The sequence below is a fragment of the Apium graveolens genome, chromosome 4 (assembly GCF_009905375.1).
Source record: "Apium graveolens cultivar Ventura chromosome 4, ASM990537v1, whole genome shotgun sequence".
Classification (NCBI taxonomy): Eukaryota; Viridiplantae; Streptophyta; class Magnoliopsida; order Apiales; family Apiaceae; genus Apium; species Apium graveolens.
In genome coordinates, this window is record NC_133650.1 from 126,640,799 (window position 1) to 126,654,667 (window position 13,869).

Sequence of the window (13,869 nt, forward strand, 5' to 3'; positions counted from 1 at the left end):
CTTGAACCACTATAAAGCCAAATTGCCTATTCTTTTTATCTTTTTGACCGGCAGAATTATGTCCCTAATCACATTCTTTTTTATAAAGTAGACCTAAATATCTCTTGCCAACCCTATGCACAAAACTGTATTTGTCACACAGTCGGTACTTTCCTTCTAATTGACAGTGTGTTGTTTATTGAAAAATTCATTTGAACTAGATTTTGGAGATTTTAAGCAATTCACCTTTATCTTACCATCCATTTGAGTGTTCAGCTTTTCAAGCATGTACTTACTTCTGAAACTTCTTTCCTAGTCATGGTTTTGAAGTGCATTTGCCTCAACTCCTCAGAGATTGCCCTTTCATCCATCTTCATAGCTTTCTCTAAAGTATTTGGACCCACCAAATCACCATACGTCTGAATAATTTCTATAGTTACTCTTTGAATCATCTGACTGCTACACATTTTTGGCCATGCGTCCCTTGATTGAGAATAAGCTTTTTTTTTCTGATAGTTTGCAGGGAACTATAATTAATTTAATTGAGGACCATATTGATATCCTCATTATTTCTCTTGTGCAGGTCTTTCAAAATATTTTCAGGGAACTACATTATTAAGCCTTATTTAATATTGTTCTCGTTTAACTTCCCTTCTCCTCCTCCATTCTTCAATGGATTGCATCATTCTCTTTTTTTTAGACTTGGCTCTATGTGGTGGGAAACCAAAATCTTTAATTTTTTAACTTGTTTGCTTTCTCCCACCATCCATTACTGAGTAGAAAAGAGTGAATTTTACCTAGACCCTCCTCCTTTCTATTAAGACCTTCAAGAAGTAACTTTGGCATTATGATCTTTTTTAGGAAGCAATCATCAATATGATTTAAATTCAGCATGATTCGTTGACTCTTCCTTCTTAATTGCCGCATCCGGGTTCTCGGTCATAGAGTAAATACATTCACCTTCCCTCCCAAATCCTTTACCAACCTTAGTGTACCACACTCCTTCATTTTGCTTACTCGGCTCAATTGACAACTGATTACCATTTCTAACTGTTATGCCTAGATCCTTTCGGTCGCGTGAACAGGCTTCGGCTGGATTGAAAATGGCTTCGGTCGTACCTGAGAGTGAAGAGAATGTGAGGGTTTATACCCCCGATTCACCTCCGGTGTGAGAATCAGAATCTGGCTGTAAAAGTAGGGTAGTAATACAAGAGAAGCAGAGCGTTGAGAATGTGTGTATGTTTTGTCTTACTTCACAAGGGTTTTTATACTCAATCCTGCCATGAATGTTCATCCGTTACAAATCATTGAGGGAGTGAAAAGGGGGCATTATGTCCCTTGTTCTGTCCAACGGTCCGCGAGTAGTGGGCCTCGGTCTGGGCTTTCGTGGGCCTTCGTTACGCGGGCCTGGAGGTCCTTCGGCCCAGTAGCTTAACCGCTTACTGGGCCTTCGTCCAATGGACCTTATTGGGCCTATAACCAACATGTCCCTGTCCTTCGGTTGGGCCTTCGGGCCGGCCGACGGACACCGGTCTCGGCCCATATTGCGGTGAAGAAACCCTAGGGCGATCGCTTCAGTCCCGCCTCGATCTTCGGTCGTACACGTGGCAAGCTTGTGGGGACTTGCAGTGCATTAATGTGACAGCTGTTGGCATGTCGTTCCATGACTCAATCTCAGCCGTTGAATGTCAACCGTCTTGATCTGGGACGTCCATTTCAAAAACCCCCAAACGTCGCTTTTCTAAATTTATTTTAGGCGCCTATATAAGCCCATTTGTGTGTTTCATTTTCTTTTTATCACTTTAGTTCCTCCATACACAGTGACAAATCGCGGTGAATCTTCCAATCACGGGCAACAGCAACTCCGTCTTCCCAAATCATCCCATTTCAATCCAAGAACATCTCCAAATAAGTAAGTCTCTTTTCTTATTTTCCAGTTTTGAATTTGCATGCTAATTTTCTGTGTTTTAGGGAGTTTGCATGTGGACTTAGTGGTTTTCTTCTGGGTTCACGGGGTTTTTTCTGGGTTTTGTGCGTGTGCCATTGCGTTTTTCTGGGGTTTTTGGGTATTTCTGGGTAGGTAATATAGGTTTCTGGGTTTTACCAATTTGAGGAGGCCCCACGGGTTTAAAGATGGCATGCGAGGCGTTTTCTGACCAAGAACGTTCTTCGGAATTTCTTGGTTTTAGAACGTCTTTCGGGAGCCGACCCAGGGCGTAAACAGGTGGTCTGGAGTGATGTTTGCGAAAGGTTCTGTAGGCAAGAACATCCTTCGGGAGGGCTTGCCTCAGGAGCAGCCTTCGGAAACAGCCTCCGGGGTTCTGGTTCGTTCGGTCTTGGGACGTGTACTCGGGTTTTTACTTTTTCTTTTATGTCTACGAATCCGAGTACATGGACTAATGTCTCTCTGTTCCTGATACAGGGACATGGATCGAGCAAACCGTCCCCCAGATTCTTGGGACCCCTTGTCGAACAGCTTGGTTGGAACGTCTTCCATTCGCCCCGAGCGGACGGGACGGGCCCTATATGGTTCGGCTGCCGACTATCCCGCAGCCAATAATAGATCTGAACTGACGAAAGGACGCATAGTTCAGATGTATGATGATTACTCTGTCCCTCGAGGGCTTTGTTGGTTGTACACGCCGAGGGAGGGTGAAAGAATCTATGACACTCCCGGGGTGCCGAATGGATATGGAGGTTGCGCCGTAGGGGTTTCGGAGGCGGCCTTCAAGTGTGGGTTGAGGGTGCCACCGTTGAAGCTGATCAAGCACCTTTTCTTCCAGATGGGTATCGCCCTCGGACAGATGGACCCGAACGGGTTCATCCATATTAACTGTTTTCAGAACAGGTGTCTTCACGCTGGGATCGCACCCAGCACTCGCCTATTCTGGTACCATTATGATTTTCGAAAGAATCCGAAGAGTTCTGGTTTTTACACCATCGCCCGTCGAGCAGGGCGACCTGATTGGACGGCGACTAATTCGAACAATAAATCCACTCACACTCATTGGTGTTATGTGAGTGGTCCAAGGTTGGCGGCCATGTCGGTTTGGCGAGATGTAAATTCCGCGTTGCTTCTCATGTCGAGCCTGACCTTGGAGGAGAAGGAGAACTACACGGCGTTAGTGGACGTCAATGTGAAGAAGCTGGGTCCCGAAGAGTTTCGGGACAAGGATTGGCTCTTCAGCTTGTGGGGTGGGGGTAACAAAACTTCTTCCTTGTCTTTTCTTTAGTTTTGTCCCAGCACCTGTATATTTGCTTGTTATGAATTTGCTTATATATGCCCGGACTGACTTGTTTCCCCTTTATATTTCAGTGTCTTCGAGAGAGGCCTTGATCGAGAGGAAGAAGGCCAGGGCGGCCGAGAAGAAGGCGGCTGAGGCGGCGGCGAAGAAGGTTGCCGATAAGGGGGCTACGCCCGATCCTTTCGAGGGCACAGGCGAGAGGGCCCAGACCGAGAAGCCTCCGTCGCCCCGTCAATCTCGAGCGGCTTCTGAAGCCGAGGAGGGGGACGATCTGGAGTACATGAAAGAGGGGAACCCTTCCAAGAGGACCCGGAGCAAGGAGGGGATTGTGCGCTCTTATCTCCCGGGGTGGGGCGTGCTCACGTCCGACCATACTGTGTACCCAGCCCGGCAATCCACGAAGGAGGTGGCTTCGGACCTATGCCATGGCCTTCAGCTCCCAGTCGATCTTCCGACTTTTGTTTCGGCCTCTACTACCGAAGTCTGCACGGAGCTTCTGTCCTTCCTGTCCTTGGTACGTTTTTTTTTTAATCTTTCTATTTTTCTTCCATCTTTTTCCTTTCGGCACCTTTTAGTAATGTTTTTGTCGTCCTTTTACAGGCCGCTCCTTGGGTTGCGGCCGTGGAGGATAAGGTTAAGGACATGGAGACTCGGATGGCCGAGGTGAAGGAGTTGGAGAGGAGGGCTACGGCGGCCGAGGAGGAACTTGTAAGGGTGAAATCCCAGAATGAGGTCGAAGCCGCTGCGTTGAAGGAGGACAGATCTCGGCTGGAGACTGAACTGGAGAGGGCGAACCGGAGGATCTCTCACCGGAACGTCCAGCTGAAGAGGTCCCGAAAGGAGCTTCGGAAGAAGTAGAAGCAGCTGGACCGGACGGAGGAACGCTGCTTCCAGTTCGGCGCTGATTATGTCCTGGAGAAGGCCCATGGCCTGAACTGAGATTATAAGCAGTTGCTGGACGACAGCCTGGAGGATCCTATCGGTTGTTCAGCAGTCGAAGTCCCTCATGTCTCCTCCGGCGAAGACGAAGAGCTCTCGGATGAAGACCCTCAAGCCTAAACCTTCAGCACTGAGGTGTTTGACCTGACGGAAGATGATCTTGTTGCGAAGTTTGCCGTTGGTGTTTCCATGGTCGTACCCAACTCTTGCAGCGGCATTCTTCGTTCGTCTTCTTGTATTTCTATTTTTTGTAATCGGTACTCTTTGTAATTAGCATTTGTAATTGGTATTCTCGCCTTCGGGCTTTTGTAATTTAACTAGCCTTCGGGGTTTTATATTTTAATGCATCTTTTGCTTTTCATCAGCATTGTCCAACTGCATTTAATTATTGTATCTTTGGCTTCATCCGCCTTAATAATCAAAATGAATTGTATCTTTGGCTTCTTTCGCCTTAACAATTTTAATAATAAAATGAATCGTATCTTCGGCTTCATTCGCCTCAACGATCTTATCGAATTGTATTTTCGGCTTTATCTGCCTTAACAATTTTAATAATAAAATGAATCGTATCTCCGGCTTCATTCGCCTCAATGATCTTGTTGAATTGTATCTTCGGCTTTATCTACCTCAACAATTTTGATAATTTGAACAAAATGAATCGTATATTCGGCTTATTCATTTGCCTTAACGATTTTAATGAATTGCTGCCTTACTACCCCTTACGGCCCCAAGGGTTAAAGGTCGAAGGTGAGTTCGGGCTGTTAATCCTTTTACTGAATTCAGGCGAGGGAACATGGGTGATGATCTTTCAGCGATTGCCCCTAGATCAGCAGGTCATGGTTCGTTCTTCCAAGTGGAGGTCTTCTTCGGGATCGCCCCTAAACCTGTTTTTTGGTTTAATTTTTAATACCTGAGTGAGGCCGAAGGACCATGTTCTTCTTTTGATCGCCCCGGGACAGAGGTTCCTTAGGCCTTTGTAATAATGATTAAGGGAAGACAAATGATAGGGCGTTATTCCAGGATTGCCCCTTAAGGCCCTTAATTCGTGTTTACCAATTTCAAATTGTCATAATAGTGTAGTGATGTTCGATTTTTGGGCGATTGCCCCTTATGTCTTTTAATTAACAAATTAGACAAGGGCGGCGGCCGAGGGGTTTATCTTCTTCGGGATCACCCTCAGATAATACTCGGTCGGCCGCAACACGTATAAATAAAGAAATTTTGACAGGAAATGCATCTATATTTAGTCAAATTATTTACATTCTGCACATATAATTCAAATACAAACTTTTAAGAAATTTCTTACTGATAAAATTTTCGAAGGCGACTGGCGTGCCAAGTGTTTTTGATTGCTTCGCCTGACAATGTTTCGAGCTTATAGGTTCTAGGACGAACGACCTCGATCACCTTATAGGGTCCTTCCCAGTTAGGCTGGAGCTTTCCTTGTTTGGCCGGCATGGATGCGGCCAACTCTCTCAGGACTAGGTCTCCTACTCCGAAGGACCTTTTCTTCACGTTGGAATTATAGTGTTATGCCGCTTGTAGTAAGTACCTTATGTTTCTTTGATGTGCAGCTTCTCTTTCTTCTTCCAGTAAGTCCACATTCGCCTTCAACCCGAAGCTGTTAGTTTCCACATTGTAGGTCTCGATTCGGTACGATTCCAAGCCTACTTCAACAGGAACTAGGGCCTCGATGCCATAGGCTATTCTAAAAGGAGTTTCTCCCGTTAATGTCCGGGGGGTGGTTCGGTAAGCCCATAAGATCCAAGGGAGTTCTTCCGCCCACCTTCCTTTTGCCTCGCCCAGCCTCTTTTTGATTCCCCGGAATATCACTTTGTTCGCTGCCTCGATTGCCCCATTTCCTTGCGGGAGGGGGACTGAGCTAAATTTCTGTTCAATTCCGAAATGGTGCAGAAACTTGTGGAATTTATTTCCAATAAACTGAGTTCCATTATCTGAGATGCAGGTTTTTGGAATGCCAAACCGGAGAATGACCTGTTTCAGGAAGAACTTTTTAGCGGCTTCTTCGGTTTCTGCTGCGGGTTCGGCAATTGGGCTTGAGAGATCGGCCCCAAATTTTTCCAGCTCGATGTTCAATATTTCCCAGCTTCCGCTGGGTTCAGATTCTGCCCGCTTCCTCTTCCCGGTTCCATCTGGCCCTTCGTACTCCTGATCTTTCTCAAGATCTTCGAGTATTATGATTCGGGCGGTTTTCTGATCGCCCCTCATTTCTCCTATCCCTTTTTCAGTTGGGAACTTGAGTTTGAGGTGGGGTATAGACTCCACTGCTTCGAAGGTTGATAAGAAGGGTCTGCCAAATATTGCATTGTACGGGCTTTCAATCCGAACCACATAGAACTTCACCAGCTTCTCGACGGTATACGGCAACTTGCCCAGGAGGACCGGAAGAGTAATCGTTCCTTCGAACTGAATAAATAGTCCTCCGATGGCATAAAGGGGAGCCTCGTTACAGGGTTCTAGTTGCTCTCCCGCCAAGTTCATCTTACAGTAGGTTTTGTGGAACTGTATATTGGCCGAGCTACCTATATCCACCATCACTTTCCATATCTTGTTCTACCCGATGATGGGATTGATGATTAGAGGATCCTCGTGCGGGCGAATGACATCCTCGTAATCTTCAGTGCTGAAGGTCATGGGCATGTGGGGCTTCGCCTGTCCGAATTGATACAGATTGTACACCTGTCGGGCATACTTCTTCTTTGTTGTCTTGCTATCCTTATCCAGGATGCTTCCCCCATATATAGTTTTTACTTCGCCCCTTATCCTGTCCCTTCGCTCTGGCTCATCGGCCTCTACTTCCTCCTCTGGGTTCTCCTTCGGCCCCAATCTATCTCTCAGATCTCGGACGAACTGATTAAGCTCGTCGTCTTTGATCATGCGCTCAATGAGCTTCTTGAGGTGATATCATTCATCAGTGTTATGCCCCTTGTCCCTGTGATAGTCGCAGTACTTATCGGGGTTTTTCTTGTGGTTCGGGACCTTCATCTTGGCGGGGCGAACAAACCCTGGCTTGCCCTTTATCTCATGGAGAATCTTGGAGATTGGCGCATTCAAAGGAGTGAATACGGCCGAATCTCTATCTCGACGTCGTTCGGCCCCACGATCTGTTTCTTTTCTTCCTTCCTTTCTGCTATCCCTCCGGTCAGATCCTGATCTTGATCCCTCATATCTGTCGGCTCGCTTTGATCGGTCGTCCCTTCTTGAGTCTTTATACCCCCCAATACTTTCCATCTTTCGGCGAATATTCTCGCCTCTTACATATATATCATTTAGGGATTTTGGGGGAAAATCGTAAAGAGATGAGCGAAGCTTTTTACCTTTATAGGGGTCTAGCCCCACCGTTAGGAAGCCCATTGCTTTGATTTTATCCAGATTAGTGACCATCCCCGCTTCTTCCTTGAACCGAGTAAGATAATCTCCCAGCTCTTCATTCCCCCTCTGCCGATAGTGGACTAAGGCTTCGGTATCCTTCGCCTTTCGGCATAGGTGCGAGTGGTACTTTAAGAATTTCATCTTCAACTGCTCGTAAAACCCGATGGACCGAGGTTTCAGGGATTTGTACCACATCGAAGCAGACCCTTTGAGATAAGTCTTGAATATTTTGCACAGCATGATATCATTGTGGCCCATCCCAACCATCAGGAGTTCATACTTTTCACAGTGGTCCTCGGGGTCTCCTTTCCCGTTGAACTCGCTCATCTTGGGGAATTGTCTCTCCTCGCCCGAAGGGGGTCGGTACAGCTCAATCTCTTGTGTTACGACAGGTTCTCGATCGGGCCTCCTATCACCGAACAGGGCCTTCTCTAAGCGATTGAGCCTGAGGCGGGATCCATCGGGCTCCTCATCTGAATCAGAAGAGTAAGGTTGCTTAGTCCTCTTCCTTCGGGGATGCGAATCAGAGTCAGACTCATCTTCTTCGTCATACACCCTACGTTCCCTTCTATCTTTATTCGTTATGCCGGTCTCGTCGGCCCGCATCGCTTCTCTCAAGGTTCGCTCTTGCATTTCAATTTCCTCCCTCTACAGTTGTAGGGCCTTCAACCGGAGCGCATCAGCTTCTCTTTTCTTGGCTCGCGCTTCCGCTTCCTTGTCAACTTGATCAACTTTGGCCTTACCCTTCTCCGCGGCTTTTTCTGCCCGGATCTTTAGGAGTAAGGCATGTTCTTCAGGGGTTAGCGTAATAACCCCGTCCTCGTCTATTAGGGTGGACGGTTGTCCTTTGTCGGTGAAACCAGGCGGCGGTGAATGTTCATGAATTGTTTCTGTCATAATCTCGTTCCCAACTTGTAACTCTCGTAGTTCCCACAGACGGCGCCAAATGTTACGCCCAGATCCTTTCGGTCGCGTGAACAGGCTTCGGCTGGATTGAAGATGGCTTCGACCGTACTTGAAAGTGAAGAGAATGCGAGGGTTTGTACCCCCGATTTACCTCCGGTGTGAGAATCAGAATCTGGCTGTAAAAGTAGGGTAGTAATACAAGAGAAGCAGAGTGTTGAGAATGTGTGTATGTTTTGTCTTACTTCACAAGGGTTTTTATACCCAATCCTGCCATGAATGTTCATCCGTTACAAATCATTGAGTGAGTGAAAAGGGGGCGTTATGTCCCTTGTTCTGTCCAACGGTCCGCGAGTAGTGGGTCTCGGCCTGGGCTTCCGTGGACCTTCGTTACGCGGGTCTGGAGGTCCTTCGGCCTAGTAGCTTAACCGCTTACTGGGCCTTCGTCCAATGGGCCTTATTGGGCCTATAACCAACAGTAACAGTGGACCTTATCTTCTGGTAAAAGCTCCATTTTCTATCCTCTCCTTTCTGCTCTGATCTTCCTAAAGAGGCTTCATTCGATGACACACCATCAACTCTAGATCCCCTTTCTTGAGTCGCCGCCATCATTTGTATCAATATTTATCATATTTGGTAAAATACTTCTTATAATTTTTAAAATACTCACAATTGAGAACTAAAAATAATTCCAATTGGATGCTCCTTATATGATGAAAAGTTAAAATTATTATATAAATGAGTAGTTCTCCTATTTTTATTTATTTTTTTACATTTTTAATACATTAAAATTTATACGTAATACCCATTTAGGGCTAGACTCAAATGAGAACTAGTTTGTTGGAAAAGTATTATATTCTGTAATTATATTCATGTGTTCCGTAAAAAAAATCACTAATTTTTTCTTGAATTGTATCGAAAAATCTCATAAATATATTTTAGTTTTATATAACACTATCAAAATTTTAATAAAATATTATCATAATTATTATAGAACATAAATATAGAAGTATAGTATATTACGTAATTTGTGCATAACATATGCATATGTTCTGTCTCATATTTTTTCTTCTGTATATAAATTTTTACTTTCATTAATATAATATATACATTTTGAATAAGAGATAAAAAATATAAGAAAAATGAAATGTTTTCCGATATTCTCAAATTAAGGTATTTTCCATAAAACCCAACCCTACAAATGTTTATACTAGCTTAAAATTTACTTTAACTTATCACTTTAAACAATTTTAAGTCATAATTAATAATTTCATATTTACTGGCACAGGCTCCTAGCTGGAAAAAAAAAGAGTTTATAGGAAATATTTGATTTAAATTTAGGTTACGGGCCTATTTGACCTAACTGACTATCCAAATAGGGTACATTGGACTTGAAGTCCAATGGACCAGACTTTAAATTTTGCTGCACACACTCTCGTGGTAACAAGATGACCAAGATTATACAGATGATTATACTTTTCTAGTTTTTGCAATTTAAATTCATAAAGAAATGAATGTTAATAATATGCAGTAATTTGTTAATAGTAAACGAATTCAGGAATCGATTTATGGTCCGGTTGAATTGTGTGGGACAGATTTCCCAGTAAAACCAAAGAAATTTTTTCCATTGATACTCCATGTCCAAGTAACTAATATTAATTATAACTAAAATTAAGAAGCGTGCGTCTCTATATTGCGCTGATCCTTTGCTTGTCAATAGGACATGCCTTCATGCTGAAAAGAGGAATACTGAGATCAAATTTAATCAAAGGCCAAAAATTATACCACGTCGGGATTAAATCAGATGAGCAGCTCGACCTTATTATGTACTAGCTTCAGTTGTTACAAAGAAGAGAAAACGGAGGACAACCACGGGAAACACTTTCTTTAAGGGAGATGGAATGGCTACGAGGCTCATGACTGGCGCAGCATTAGTACTGCGTCGTTGTTGTATGCGTGTCGACACAACCCGCGATGTGGATGAAGGTGAGAACAGACCTTTCGTTCGAGTACAATAAGTCAAGAACTATGGTTTGCATTGTTCTACTTTAACATTTGAGGTAACATCCCACTGTCGTATTCGGTTTTCCTGTGCTATCCCAAATGAATCCTCTTAACTATTCTTAAGATGTCTCAACTCTCAATTCCTTCTATTTGTTTATAACTTCACCTATCATTGTGTCAAAATAGGAAAAAAAAAACGTTATTCTGATGGGCATACAGGCATATATCACTTGATTTCAAGATATATTGTTTAAGAAGATACTGAAAGTGCGAAGTATACAACCTCTAGCTAGCCAACCACCCTTGATCCTTTGGTTTAATTCGTATGGTATATTATTTGATTATTATGTTTTTTACAACAGGAGCAAGGCCGTACGGATTGAGTAAAAGGAATGTGCAAGAGTGAGGATGAGTAATTGAGTATACATTACTTAGACCTTGCGATGGCCTTATGGTACTACACTGATGAACATCTAATACTTACAAAAGTAAACAGAGAGTTACGTTGTATTTGAAAAAACATTCAAGTAAAAAAACACATTTATTTTAGTTACTAATTAAGCTAGTTTGTAACTTGTATATTAATTTGTTGGTCTTCCACTCGTCTAGTTACCACCATCTGGCAGATAGTACAGATAAGAAAGCACTTGCATTTTTATCAACTTACCACTACGGAATTGAGGTCGAACAATATTTGGCCTTTCGTGTTGTTAAGCCTTAAGAATCAGGATTAACTTAATTACCACTGGCATCTTCAAAAGCTAACCTGGCGAGCATACGACGACCCTCTTACCTCTTAGGCTAAGTTATCGTTAAATTATTGGATTCAATTTCATAATCATATCTAGTTAGTTATAGAACCTTAAAGAACATTCTTATAGTTGATCATAGACTAAAGTTTACATACGGATCATAGTTGAATGATATTAATGGAATCTTATTGCGAGCTATATATTCCGTGTTTGAATAAGCACATTACAAAAAGATGAGTTTACGAAGAATCTTTCTACATCATGCATATATCTGAATAAACATTGTCGGCCTCGTGCTAAAGCATATTTGCAATCCCTACATATATATATCAACCCAGAACTGACATTGTTTTTGTGTTCTACAATAATCAAACTCTTTTTCCAGTTTCCACGGAGATCGAATCTCTCAGATTCCCATCTGAATCTCAGATTCTGCAGCTTATCGTCCTTGAAAAAGAAAGAGAGAAAACACTAGATAGAGTACTGCATGGGACCACATGTTGCTCGAGCTTTAAATATGATAAGCATTCTTCCATAATCCAAATTATCCTCATGCATATGCTATGTCATAATCAAGTTTACAAATAAATTGCATAGTAATACATATTTACCATTTTGTTTAATTGACATATATATCTAGTTAATAAAATTCAACTTTCAATATCTCGTAAAATCTCATGTAAAAAGAATGAAGGAGATCTGCTAAACCAAGCAAATTGTTATTTAAGGAAGAAGATATGTTTTCAATTGTTATGAAATGAATCGTGTTATTTTAAATAATTACAATGTTATTTTTACATAATTATGATCTTCGCTCACTACAAGAAATCTGGCCATTTACGACGGTTTTTTTGAACTGAAATCGTCGTAATTGAGCCATTTACGACGGAAAAAAATCGTCGTTTTTGGTCGAGTAATAAGTTCATTTTTTCGTCGCAAGATAAAATTGCGTCGTAAGTTGGTGAACCTGGGCCCACATTAACAATTTAATAATAAATCAACTTACGATGAAAATAATCGTCGTATATTGTTAACTTCCGACGGAAAAAATAATCACTTTAAATCTTTTGTGACCCACCTTTAATAAATTACTAAAACAATTATGAACAACCTGTCGTAAATAACCCAGAATTTCCGTCGTAAGTTTTATTCTCTAAAAGCATGCATCTTTCTGCTTTTCTGGTTCCAGCTATTTCAGCTTTCAAAATAAATTCTAAACCTGTTCAATCTGCAATTCCAATCTAAATACAATTGTATCCCAATTCAACACAAAATTAAAATTTGAATTTTATAACAAGCAATTATGCACACAATTATACAAATTATAACTTAAAAATACAATAATTTACATAAATATTCTCTTAGCTACTCAACTTCTATAATAATATTTAACCTTTGGGTATATAATACAGAATTGTAAATTCTCCTGCCTAATTTAATTTGCTCCTGTTTTGTGAAGAGGCCCAAGTTCCATCCTATCATTTTTTGCAACTGGAGTTCACAATCATCTTGCAAACCATTTGCATTTGCACATTAACATTGGAAAGGCAAACCTCCTACAAATGATACCCAAATTATGTAAGTGCTAAAGTTACACTAGTTTACTACACATCTTTATAATTTATGTACATGTGCAGGTGTATTGTGTGCGTATATGTGAATTGATCAACAGAGTAGCTTAATGAAAAATACAAATAGAAGTTCTTACTCGTCTAGGACCAGCATGGGCACAAAATATGGAAAGAATCCTTGTTCCACAACGAACTTCAACCACAACCTAAACATGTAATTATATAATATCTAATAAACTTGGTTGGACACAAAAGCATTCAACAACAAATTTACATTTCATTTCTATCATGAAATTTTCTAATTCTACATAAAGGTCAGCAATTAAACAATGATCACCGCAGTAAGGTTGCAGTAGCTAAGATACTCTTACATTGATATTTTATGTAGTGCTGCTAAGATGATACCTTGTTGTAGTAATCACACATACTCCCTTCCCATCTGTCTCTGCTCTTATGCATGATTCACTTGTATTTCTACAATCTTTCGGACAGACTGAACTATCATTTTTTGACGATCCAACCGTATGGATGTCAATAAATATATATTTTAGTGATATAACCAAAATTTCATATCAAAATAATTTTATTTGGTTTTCCATTTTTACAGTCAAGCATGAGTTTGACTAGTACATCTAACTAGTGTTTAATCCTGAATTTGTATTTCGATTATTTTAAAAATATTTCTCAACGATCCAACCGTATGGATGTCAATAAATATATATATTAGTGATATGACCAAAATTTCATATCAAAATAATTTTATTTGGTTTTCCATTTTAACAGTAAAGTATGAGTTTGACTAACACATCTAACTAGTGTTTAATCCTGAATTTGTATTTCGATTATTTTTAAAATACTTCTCAACGATCCAACCGTATGAATGTCAATAAATATATATATATTACTGATATAACCAAAATTTCATATCAAAATAATTTTATTTGGTTTTCCATTTTTACAGTGAAGCATGAGTTTGACTAGTACATATAACTAGTGTTTAATCCTGAATTTGTATTTCGATTATTTTAAAAATATTTCTCAACGATCCAACCGTATGGATGTCAATAAATATATATATTAGTG

The 13,869-nt window shown here is 41.3% G+C and overlaps 2 protein-coding genes and 1 long non-coding RNA gene across 3 annotated transcripts; 2 read left to right on the top strand and 1 right to left on the bottom strand.

Moving 5' to 3' along the window:
- The first annotated feature begins 392 nt into the window (after positions 1–392).
- On the top strand, positions 393–4,484 carry LOC141716887 (uncharacterized). Its single transcript, XM_074519053.1, has 3 exons — positions 393–3,180; positions 3,296–3,738; positions 3,825–4,484. The coding sequence occupies exons 1-3, from the start codon at positions 2,406–2,408 to the stop codon at positions 4,080–4,082; spliced, it is 1,476 nt and encodes a 491-aa protein (XP_074375154.1). The 5' UTR covers positions 393–2,405; the 3' UTR covers positions 4,083–4,484.
- Positions 4,485–7,088: 2,604 nt separating this feature from the next.
- Positions 7,089–8,162, bottom strand: LOC141718966 (uncharacterized). The gene has a single exon (XM_074521346.1). It carries the CDS (start codon positions 8,160–8,162, stop codon positions 7,089–7,091), a length of 1,074 nt encoding a protein of 357 aa, XP_074377447.1.
- A 1,518-nt stretch (positions 8,163–9,680) lies between these two features.
- On the top strand, positions 9,681–11,016 carry LOC141716888 (uncharacterized). The gene is made up of 2 exons (XR_012573419.1): positions 9,681–10,445; positions 10,826–11,016. It is a non-coding gene; the product is annotated as an uncharacterized LOC141716888 (long non-coding RNA).
- The last annotated feature ends 2,853 nt before the right edge of the window (positions 11,017–13,869 follow it).

Coding starts and splice junctions, on each gene's coding strand:
- LOC141716887 (XM_074519053.1), top strand. CDS start 2,406: ATGGATCGAGCAAACCGTCCCCCAGATTCTTGGGACCCCTTGTCGAAC. Junction 3,181..3,295: donor CTTCAGCTTGTGGGGTGGGG/GTAACAAAACTT, acceptor TTTATATTTCAG/TGTCTTCGAGAGAGGCCTTG. Junction 3,739..3,824: donor TTCTGTCCTTCCTGTCCTTG/GTACGTTTTTTT, acceptor GTCCTTTTACAG/GCCGCTCCTTGGGTTGCGGC.
- LOC141718966 (XM_074521346.1), bottom strand. CDS start 8,162: ATGCGGGCCGACGAGACCGGCATAACGAATAAAGATAGAAGGGAACGT.